The sequence below is a fragment of the Myotis nattereri genome (genome assembly GCF_964212035.1).
Source record: "Myotis nattereri genome assembly, chromosome: 14".
NCBI lineage: Eukaryota > Metazoa > Chordata > Mammalia > Chiroptera > Vespertilionidae > Myotis > Myotis nattereri.
The window spans coordinates 60971283-60982565 of record NC_138089.1 but is presented as its reverse complement, the minus strand read 5'-3'; the positions used below and the strand labels follow the sequence as shown (position 1 = coordinate 60982565).

At 56.6% G+C, this 11283-nt stretch overlaps 1 protein-coding gene and 1 long non-coding RNA gene across 10 annotated transcripts; both read right to left on the bottom strand.

Annotated features, from left to right (window-relative positions):
* Positions 1-1173: 1173 nt before the first annotated feature.
* Positions 1174-7530, bottom strand: NME6 (NME/NM23 nucleoside diphosphate kinase 6). Of its 9 annotated transcripts, none has more exons than XM_081106313.1 (6): positions 7139-7530; positions 5380-5476; positions 3763-3865; positions 3057-3096; positions 2322-2482; positions 1174-2069 (listed from the first exon to the last, which is right to left on the bottom strand). In XM_081106313.1, the coding sequence occupies exons 2-6, from the start codon at positions 5467-5469 to the stop codon at positions 1885-1887; spliced, it is 579 nt and encodes a 192-aa protein (XP_080962439.1). In that variant the 5' UTR covers positions 5470-5476; positions 7139-7530; the 3' UTR covers positions 1174-1884. The 9 variants fall into 9 exon arrangements, with proteins under 9 accessions (XP_080962439.1, XP_080962444.1, XP_080962441.1 ...); XM_081106318.1 differs by having other exon boundaries at positions 3763-3956; positions 7139-7229; XM_081106315.1 differs by lacking the exon at positions 7139-7530 and adding an exon at positions 6547-6828.
* A 149-nt stretch (positions 7531-7679) lies between these two features.
* LOC308529929 lies at positions 7680-10706 on the bottom strand. The gene is made up of 3 exons (XR_013996805.1): positions 10620-10706; positions 9246-9288; positions 7680-7819 (listed from the first exon to the last, which is right to left on the bottom strand). It is a non-coding gene; the product is annotated as an uncharacterized lncRNA (long non-coding RNA).
* Positions 10707-11283: the final 577 nt, after the last annotated feature.

The following is an 11283-nucleotide window of genomic DNA, read 5'->3' as shown; positions in this document are numbered from 1 at the left end:
CTCATTTTTTTGGTTGATTTTTCTTTGTTAAATGACATTTAAATATATAAAATAAATATCAAAAATATAAGTCTTTGTTTTACTGTGGTTGCAAATATCAAAAAATTTCTATATGTGACACGGCACAAGAGTTAAGTTAGGGTTTTTCAAAATGCTGACACATCGAGCTCAAAAGGTTCGCCATCACTGGGCTAGAGCGTCAGCCTGCGGACTGAGGGGGCCCAGATTTGACTCTAGTCAAAGGCACATGCCCAGGTTGCCGGCTTGATGCCCAGTAGGGGGTGTGCAGTAGGCAGCCAATCAATGATTCTCTCTCATCACTGATGTTTCTCTCCCTCTCCCCTCCTCTCTGAAATTAATAAAAATATTAAAAAATAAAATAACTCTTCCTAAAATAAAAAAGAATCCATTATAGCCTCGGGTCTAGTTGAGGCAGAACGAGTTTCCCCCCAATAATGTGCTTATGTAGAGTCTTTTTTTTTGTTTTTTAACCCTCACCTGAGGATATTTTTCCATTGATTGTTTTCTTCTCTCTCTATTATTTTTATTTTATTTTTTATTTAGTTTCCCCCATTGATTTTTAAAGAGAGTGGAAGAGAGAGGGAAAGACAGAAACATCGATGTCAAAAAAACACATTGATCGGTTGCCTCCTGCACGTCCCCTACTGGGGATTGAGCCTGCACCCCAGGCATGCGCCCTTGATTGGAACTGAACCTGGGACCCTTCAGTCTGAGGGCCAACCTTCTATCTACTGAACCAAACCAGTTAGGGCTATTTCTTCATCTCCTTTGTTGGCTTGTGCAATATTTGGTCTCACAAGTTCTATATAAATTCAAGGCTCCTCACTATTCTCACTACTGTAGATTGTCATGGTGTGGCCCCCAATATCCCTCCCAGTACCCCTCCCTTATGCAGGCCCTTCCCAAATGGACTCTGTCTGGTCATGTGACTTGCTTTGGCCAATGGGATGTTAGCAGACATGACAGGCGCAGGAACAGGAAAGGTTGTGAATGGGGGCTGGCCCCCTGGGGACCCTAAGACCACATGCTGTGAAGCTCCAGATGAAAGCCGAGAGGGACCCATCCGCTGAGTGCAGCCACGAGTGAGTCCAAGTGAAACCAGCGGTTCCCCCGCCAACCGACAGACACATAAGAACAAACCATCCCTCTCTCTTTATGAAATATATTTGTATTGATTTCAGAGAGGAAAGGAGAGGGAGAGATAGAAACATCAATAACGAGAAAATCATGGATCGGCTGCCTCCTGCATGCTCCCCACTGGGGATCGAGCCTGCAACCAGGCATGTGCCCTTGACCGGAATTGAACCTGGGACCCTTCAGTCTGCTGGTCGGTGCTCTATCCACTGAGACACACTGGCCGGGGCGAGATTATTCTCTTAAGAACTACATTTTGAGTTGATTCATCAGGCAGCCGTGGCCTGTGTCACATAAAGGCCGCCCCTCCCCCCAGGGTGCAGGCCGGGACCAGAGCCCACTCACCCAGGACGTGAGCCGCACTGTGTGGACCTCCCCCCCCCCCGCCCCCGGGGCACTGGAGGGGAGGGGCCTCAGGACAGGCTCACTGACTCCATCAGGACCAGCAGGCCCTGAGCAGCCGGCCTGCAGGAGGCGCGGTCGGACAGGGACTGGCACGGAGGGAGGGCCAGGTGCTGCTCGTAGTCAGTCACTCAGGCAGCTCCTCCTCGAAAAGGCGTGAACAGTGTCAGGGCAAAGCGGAGCCCTCCTTCCTCTGAGCCCCCAGGACCAGCCCAGCGAAGAGGCAGATGAGAGAGAGGCTCGGAGGCGGCAGTGAGGAGCCAGGCTCTCAGGCGGGCGGGGCCTGGCCGCCAGGGCGCCATGAGCCCCGGCCTCCCCATCCAGCCTTCAGACCCACAGGCCGGGGTCAGGCCGGTCCTGGCCGCCTGTGCCCACTGCGCAGTGGACACCCCCCTCCGGACTGTAGCGCACGGGGCCCCAGCGCCACTGCGGCTCCTCCTCCTCATACCAGCGTCGCTCGCTGAAGTCCGGGAAGAAGGCTGCGATCTCTCTGCTGGCGGAGGCCACCGAGTCTGCAGGGGAGGGAGAGAGAGAAGAGGGAGGGGGAGAGAGAGGAGAGAGAGAGAGAGAGAGAGAAGGGGTCTATCAGGGAGGGCTGAGTGCAGGCAGGAGGCGGGCTCAGTCAGGTTCAGAAACCGAGCCTCTTCTGCTCTCAGTCCTGGGGCCACAGCGCTGAGGCCACCAAGGGCCAGAAATGCAGGAGGGAAAGCTCACTGCCCCCACCCGCTCCTCCCGTGTGTGCTGTGGGCCTGGGGCAGACCTACCGGAGCCATGGGTGGTGTTGCGGGTGTCGGTGAGGCCGAAACTCCCTCGGATGGAGTCGGGGGCCACGTGGCGGGCGCGGAACACCCTGGTGGGCCCCATCAGCGTCCTCCAGAGCTGGATGGCGTCCGGGTGGGCGAGGATGTAGGCTCGGATGGGCCCGCTGTGGACCAAGGGGCACATGTCAGGAACCTGGCCGCCGGGTCTCGGGTGGCACCCCGCGCACGTGTCACAGACAAAGGCGCCCTGCAGCCCGGCTGGCGTGGCTCAGGGGTGGAACATCGACCTATGAACCAGGAGGTCAGGGTGCCATTCCCGGTCAGGGCACAGGCCCGGTTGAGGGCCTGATCCCCAGTGGATGCAGGAGGCAGCTGATCAATGACTCTGTCTCATCACTGATGTCTCTCTCTCCCCCGTCTCTTCCCCTCCAAAATCAATAAAAATATGTTTTTAAAAAAGGTGCCCTGTACGTCCTGAGCATTTCCATGCCATTCTAGCTGGTGCTGGTGCCCAAGAAAGCCAGGGAGGTCAGCCGTTGCTGGGCAGCATTCAGCAATACGCTGCTACGGCCACTGGCCAGTCACCAGCACGGGACAGGCACCAGGGCAGGTGGCTCAGTTCCTGTTTCTGGCCACTCATTACAAGTTTAAAGAGTGGCCAGTAACGTTGATGCATCTGTTTGGGGGCAGGGGGTCTGTCTCAGTCGGTAAAGATGCGGGAACCAGGGCTGGACGTACCTGGCCATGAACTCCACCAGCCGCTGGTAGAAGAAGCGCCCTGCAGAGAGAGCGCCGGCGTCAGGACACGTGCCAGGAGCCTTCTGCACGCCTCCTCCCGGCTCGGAAGGATAGAAACCGTTTCAGAGCAAAGAACAGGGCCGCATGGTCCGGCACACCTGGGTCTGAAGCCAGGCTCTGCCCCTCACAACCTGTGCCATTTTGGGGGAGCCATCAACACCCCAGCTCAGTTCCCTAATCTGGACACTGAGGACATAGCAACACCTACTCGAGGGCTGTTGGGAGAATGACATGAAATGATGAGCATTAGGCCCTAGAGGACTGGCCCAGTGGGCAGAGCGTCGGCCCGACTGGAGGGTCCCGGGTTCAATTCCGATCAAGGGCACGTACCTGGGTCACAGGCTCCGACCCCAGCCCTGGTCGGGGCGTGTGCGGGAGGCAACTAACTGATGTGTCTCTCTCTGTCCCTCCCCTTTCCTTCCCTCTCTCCAAAAGCCCACGGGAAACGTCCTCGGGTGAGGGTTAACAACGAAGGAACTGAGCGTGGACGAGGTCTGACACAGGGAACGTCATCCGGACGTAAAACCAAGCTCCCGGCCGGACGGAACAGAGCCTTCCCAGGAAAGGTGCGCTCCACGGGGTGGCGGCCGCGTCCAGGTAAAGCCCGGGTGCCTCCCGGAGGGAGCAGCCCGGGGCCGGGTCCCACCTTCGTGCTCCTGGTAGAACCTCCGGCAGTCGTCCGTCCTCCACACGAGCTCTCTCCTCCGCACAATGAGGAGCCGGTTCCGCAGAATCTGCTGATGGACAGCCTGGCCGGCACCGGAGACGTCAGTCAGAGGGCGGGAGGGCCAGAGCCGCCGACCCGCAGAACACGGGACCCTGGAGCCCGGGACCGAGGGGCTGCCGGGGGCGGGTCAGGAGAGAAGAAGTTGGGGGGAGGGGAGGACCTTCGGTCACATGACCAGCAGGTGAGCCTGGGGCGCAGGGGCAGAGTGCGGGCTGCCCCTCTGCTCCTGCGGCCCCTGGAGCGCGAGCCCACAGGGCCCCCGCCCGGGCCCTCCTCACAGCCTCTCCCTGGCGGTCCCCCCACTCTCTCCACCATCACACCTGACGCATCAGACACGCCGCCCCCTCGGCCACCCCGGTCACTAGTTTTTGAGAGGTTCCCACTCTCACTCCCGGATGAAGAGCAACCACTTTGGTTCGATGCTCAAGGCTGCACTTCCTGGCCCTCCACCACCTCCGATGCCCTCGGCCCACCCGCCCGCCCAGCCCACCTGCGGCCTCACCCAGGGTTCCAGCCTGGCTCCCCCTCCGCGGACCGCTGGGCACTGGCGGGAGCCGTCCTTCCTTAGAGGCCGGGCCTGGTCCCAACACCTGCAGACCCCCTGCTGGCGCCGCAGGGCTCACTCAGGGCTGGATGCGGGCATGAGCCACCCCCAAACCTCCAGGACCGTGGACGCCGTGCAAAACGCGTCTGTCACATGACGGGACCCGGGGGCTCTGGGGTGGGATGCAGGGCGCGATCAGCTGACTGTGCTTTAATCAAAAGGGAGAGCACCCAGACGGGCCTCACGCATCGCCCGATGAATCAGACCTTTAAAAGCAGAGCTGTGCCTGCGGGAGCCGGAGGGGGAGCCGGAGAGAGCAGAAGCCTGCGCTGCCCTGCGCTGCCCTGAAGATGGAGCGGCCTCTGAGGCTGAGGGTCCTGCCTAGAAGCAAGGACATGGAGCCCTGGCCGGCTGGGCTCAGTGCAGAGAGCATCGGACCGCAGACTGAAGGGTCCCGGGTTCGATTCCCGGTCAGGGTACAGGCCTGGATTGCAGGCTCAATCCCCAATAGGGGGCATGCAGGAGGCAGCCGATCCATGATTCTCTCTCTCTGAAATCCATCAAATATATTTCAAAAAGAAAAAAGCAAGGACATGGCGCTCTCAGTCCTACAACCACAGGAGCCCCAATAAGTTTGGGGGTGGGTTCTGCCCAGACGCCCCAGGTAAGGGCCCAGTCAGCCTCCGCCTTGACTGTGGCCTTGTGAGACGAAGAACCCAGCCAAGCCTCCTGTCCCTCCCCTTCTAGGACCGTGAAATACGAAGGAAGTTCTGCTTTGAGCTGCTACATCCATGGCAACTGCTGTGCAGCCACAGAGAGCTGAGACCCATGCGCTGTCCTGAGGGTGGGCTCCTGTGCGACGGTGCTGGCGTGTCTTCTGTGGTATCTGCCCCCGAGCCCGGCTCTGCCTCCGCGGACCCTGGCCCAGGACCACGCTGTCAGCGCTCACAAGCGGCCCCCGTGCACACCGTGAGGCGTAGGTCCGTTCTTACCTCCAGAATCAGCGGGTGAGCCACGGCATCGGGCTTGATGAGGGCCAGGGTGAGCTGCAGGGCCGGAGGGCTGCGCAGGATGGCGGTCATCTCGCTCCTGCGGCCAGAGCTGGGTCAGGGCCCCATCGGAGCTGCACGCCCCACCCTTCCTGCTCCGGGCCACGCAGCTCTGCCAGCTAAGCAAGGCTCCCCTCCTCACACTCACAGAGCCCGTAACAGTTCCATAGGAAGGCTGCACACATGGCTACTGCACACATCTACGCTGTTGTATAGGGTGTCCCAAAATTCACGCACGATTTGAATTCTGTGTGAGCATTAACAACAGCAAAAAATAAAAGCCTAATTTTACTTGGTTGATTGAATCAGATTCTAATATCTGTTGCCCTTTGATGTCAATCCCTTTAATGTGATAAGCATCACCAAGGACCAATGACGGCCCAGGAGCAGGGACGATGAAGACCAATGGAGACCGTGGCTTTGCGTCTGTGCCAGCAAAGCCGTGGAGGCCATGGACCCGATGTGCTAGTCCATACATAACCCTAGACTGTGTCCTTTATGAATCAATAAAAAATTTACAATTTTTAATTATAAACCTGTGTTTTCTATCAAAATTACTTCTTGCGTGAATTTTGGGACACCCTATATTTCATGGCCCCTTTGCGCTCATGGGGTTGGGGGGTGCGTGATCTGGTTTGTGCCCCTGTGAGCCTAGGAGGGAGCCACCCATTCAAACGAAATTCGGGTTTAAACACGACCCGTCTCTCCTAGTCACTTCCTGCCCGTCCTACCTGTCCTGTGTCTCACAGCACAGTGTTCACAATTCCTATGTCTCAACAGCCAGGCCGCGGGGGCAGAACAAGGATTTCCACCCCAAAGGCCCTCTGTCTCAGTCTGCCCTCCGTCATCTCTGGGGCCGGCAGATGGATGGGCAGGAATCGGGGTGTCGGCTGGATGCAGCCGTCTCCTACCCGCTCGCCCAGGTCGGCCAGGCTGTCCTGCCCACATCACACCCTCGGCGGAGACGGACGTGCCACTCCAGCTCAGGCCTGGCTGCAGCCATGTGCGTGTAAAGCAGCTCAGAGAGCCCGAGGTGCCCGATCCGTTTCTGTTATTTGGGTTTTTTTTTACTTTCTTGCTTGATCAGGTCCATTGACTGCGGGAACCTACATGGTCTTGGTTTGTTCCTACTTGTACGTCTGGCGTCGAACGCGCTGGGGGAGCCAACAAGTAGCGTGGGAGCGACACTGGGGACGGCGTTCTGTCGGTCAGTCTGCACTCGGAGGCGGAGGGCTCCTCCGGCTGAGATCACTTCTCCGTGAGAAGCCGGCCATCACCTCTGCAGGACCCAGGACCCAGGACCCAGGGCCCGGTCTCCAAAGGGTCCCTGGCGGGACCCCTGCAGGTGCCACCGGGTCGAGGCGGCTCCGCGAACCACGGGCGGTCGGACCAGCGCCCCCTCCTCCGAGCCCCGAGCAGCCTGACCACCGCGCGCCCCCCCAAGCCACCGAGCTCAGCCGTCTGACCGGGACGGGGTCGGCCACGCCCGCGCCGACACCCGGGCGTGAGCAGCCGCGCAGGCAGGATCTCCCCGTTACCGAGGGGCGCCCCCGGCCCCCGCCCGCCCTGCCCCCGTCCCCCGGTCACTGCACCGGGGGCTGCACCTCGGACCCGACACCTGCCTCCCTCTCCCACCGTCACCGACGCCGAGCCCCGCCCCCCAGCCCCCAGGCCTGCAGCCGCGGGATCCCTGCCCCTGTACCCGGGGACTAAGTCCGCCCAGATTCCGGGCTGTTCGGAGCCCCAGTCCAGCTGGAGTTCGGGTCCGATCCACCTAGTCCTCCGGGCGCGTCAAGTGGCCACCAGGCGCCGGGCTGGGCGGCCCGTGCGGCCCGAGCGGGGTCCTTCAGGCGCGCGGCGGGCAGCCCCCTGGGTCCTCGCCGTGGGCGGAGCCGGAGTTGGGGGGCGGGGCTAAGCGCTGGGCGGCGGCGCGCCGTGGGTTCGCCAGGGCTCCCGGGGCGCCCCCTCGCGGCGGGGAGGGTGAGCGGGACGGGGCGCGGGGCGGGCGGCGGCCTGGCGGGGCCCTGCCCCTTGCACCTGCTGGTCCGACCCTCGTATCGGAACCTCCGTGGTTCGGTTCAAGTTTCTGGAACCAGACCCCGGTGCGCCGAAAGCCCAGCCACCCGCCGCCGTGGATGCAGCTTGACAGGGACCAAAGCCTCTTTAAAAGATGGCTGTTCGCCGAGAAAAGAGCCCGCCAGCACGGTTCCCGCTGAGCCCTTTACTGGACGGCAGGTGGAGGGGTGCGACCCTGGCTGTTGAGGGGGTGCTCGGGGCCAGCACCCTGGGGGGGGGGGGTGCACCCGAAGAAGCGGCCGCTGTGTCACGTGCTCGTCGGGGGTTCTGCAGCTCCGGCGTCTTCCCGGCAGATTCAGGAGTTTTTCTGCAAAAGAAATGTGAGCTCAGAGAAGCCCGCCTGGGAGATGAAGAGGGAAACCTCCACCGGGCGCTGCGCCCGTCGCCCCGCCGGAGGGGCTGCCGGTTCCTGGGGGGGCCGCCGGGGCGGGGGCGGAGGGGAGAGCGGGCGTGGGCGACCCCGCGCCTTCGGGACAGGAGGGGGGCGTCACAACCTAAATTATAACCCAGGGACTGGGCTCCGCGCGCTGGTGGCGCCCTTGGAGCTTGGGAAGTGGGTGTGAGTCTTGAGGAAAAGGTGAGTTTCCAGATACTTGGTAGTTTTTCTTTCTGTTTTTTTTTTTTTTTAAATATGTTTTATTGATTTTTTTACAGAGAGGAAGGGAGAGGGATAGAGAGTTAGAAACATCGATGAGAGAGAAACATCGATCAGCCACCTCCTGCACACCCACCACTGGGGATGTGCCCACAACCCAGGTACATGCCCTTGACCGGAATCGAACCTGGGACCCTTCAGTCCGCAGGCCGACGCTCTATCCACTGAGCCAAACCGTTAGGGCTTTGTTTCTGTTTTGAGTGATGCACTGTTTCTCATTTATTTTCCAACTAGAGGCACGGTGCACGAATTTGTGCACCAGTGGGGTCCCTGGGCCCAGCCTGTGGGGATCCGGCGGAAACCGGCTCTCCGACATCCCCCAAGGGGTCCCGGATTGCAAGAGGGCGGTTCTCAGGTGACGCACCCCAGAATTGGGCTCCCTCCTGTTTGGTTCCTGGTGCCAAGTGACAGCAGCTCAGCAGCTCCTGGTGGAGCATCTGCCCCCTGGGGGTCAGTGTGTGTCATAGCTACTGGCCAGCTGGCGGTTGCTTTGGCTTTTATGTGTATAGATTGGGTGTCACTGCTGTAAAGAAGTTATTGAGCCCGGCCGGCGTGGCTCAGGGGCCGAGCATCGACCGATGAACCAGGAGGTCACCGTTCGACTCCCGGTCAGGGCACGTGAGCGGTTGCGGGCTCGATCCCCAGCGTGGGGCGTGCAGGAGGCAGCCGATCCGTGATTCTCTCTCATCATTGATGTTTCTCCCTCTCCCTCCTCTCTCTGAAGTCAGTAAAAAAATATATACATATTTTAAAAATTAAATAAAACAGCATTGTTGGTGTGCAAGAAAGTGTCCACACTTCTCAGAGATGTACTCTGAAGTATGTAGGAGTGAAATAACGTGTGTCTGAGGTTTGGGTTAATAAACTTCAGCAAAGAAAGAGGAGACGAGGAAGGAATGTGCAAACACTCGCACTTCGTAGCGTCCACATGCGGGCGTCCGAGTTTATACGTTACTGGCTCTCACTACCTATGCCTGAGATTTTCCATAACAGAATATTTAAAATTCTCTACTACGGTGAGCCCTGAACTAGATTTGGTTTACTCCTAAAAATTAAAAATAAAAGCGGCTTTACTTACGCAAGGTCCGTCATGCAGTTTAGTTATGTTAACCTTTTTATATCTGAAAGAAATTATATTTTGAAATGATTATTTTTGCTCTATGATATAAGTTATGACTTTTACTTGATAATCTTTAGCTAAGTTTGAGAAGAAAACATTCTGCTAATAGTGAATTCTTATTTTAATAAGTATTTTAAAATATCTATTACATAGATCTTTATTTGTCAAAGAGAGTGAACATATAAAATATACTCAGCCTTAAGTCAAATATAGAAAATTCAAAGTAATCTTGAATATTTAATAAAAGCATTAGAGAGAGAATGTACATTAAAGTATGCATTTGATGAAAGTTAAGCCATTACTAGTGACCTTAAAGAAATAATATCTATAAGGGGATACTATGAACAATTGCACATCAATAAATTAGATGCCCTAGATGTAATAGACAAATTCCTAGACACACACAAGTAACCTAATCGGACTCAAGAGGAAACAGAAAATCAACCGACCTATGTCAGGAAAAGAGATCGAACCAATAAAAAATCAAACTAATAATAAAAGTTCAGAATCCGATGTTTTCATTAGTAAATTCTAACAGGCATTTTAAGAGGATTTAATACCAATCTTTCTCAAACTCTTCCAAATGATAGAGGAATAGAACTCCCTAATCATTTTATGAAGCCAGAATTACCGTGATAACAAAGACATCATAAAAAAGGGAAACTACAAACAAATCCCTCATGAATACGATGCAAAAATTCTCAACTAAATACTAATAAATTGAAGCCAACTGAATATTAAAAGATTATACATTCTGATCAAGTGGTTATTTATCCATGAGTGCACTGTGACTCAACCTAAAGTTATCAACCAATGTAATAACATATTAATCAAACAAAGGGGAAAAATATGTTTTTCTCTCTTTAAAAAAAATTTTTTTAATTGATTTCAGAGAGGAAGGGAGAGGGAGAGACAGATGGAAACATCAATGATGAGAGTGAATCATTGATCGGCTGCCTCCTGCATGCCCCCTACTGGGGATTGAGCCACAACCCGGGCCTGTGCCCTGACCAGGAGTCTGAACCATGACCTCCTGGTTCCTCGGTGATGCTCAATCACTGAGCCACGCCGGCCAGGCTGTTTTTCTCAATCGGTCCTTGTCCAGGCCAGACACAGCACCCTCACCTCCAGGGGTTCTGGTTCTGCAGGGTGTGAAGGGGAGCACTTTGGGGAGCACAGGGAAGAATGGAAGAAATGGGGGAGCAAGTCGTGGAGGAGACTGGAGGGAAGATAGACCGAGTAGGAAGCCGCCTGAGGAGGTCCCGCCTGTCGTAGCCGCCGTTAGTCTCCTGCCCTGAGAGGAGGGAGGAGGGGGGAGGAAGGGAGACTTACAGGACGGTGACGCAGAGGTGGCATTCCCCGTTGTAGGTGACCTGGTCGCTGCCACAGATGGGCTCGCTTGGCTTGAAGTAGGAGACGAACCAGCACTGGTTGATATTGTTGATGCAAACGACCTGGAGGTGAGAGCCAGACACTTGTGGGTGCCTGCGCCCAGGTCCTGCGACTGTTGTCACTGCCACTGGGGAAGGAGTGTCAACCCCGACGACGGTGGCTGTTAGTGATGGGGGGGGGGGTAATCTGATAGATAGAATAATCCTATTATTTTAAAATCTTAGAACACATATATGTACTTATATGAAGAGGGGATTCAGTTTCTTATACGTGAATAGGGGGTTAAGTTTTTCTTAAGTTTCCTTTCCAAGGCCTGTGCCAAGCGATGGAGGAGGTGGTACTTTGACTCCAGCAAGTAGAACGGATAAGCAGGGTCAGACCGACCCACCAGGAGTCCAAACATCATCTCATGCCTGGTGACTAAGGACAACAGCTGCCGGCTGCCCGCCTCCAGGCCTGCTCGGAGCTGCATTCCGTCCCCAGCCTCCCCCCGCCCCTCCCCTTACAGTCCTGTCCCTGCACCTGCTGGGAGATGGGCCCTGAACGCCTGTCAGCGCCCTGCCTTCTTGGTTGGCAGGCCTCCTCAGTAAACGCCTTCTAGGAG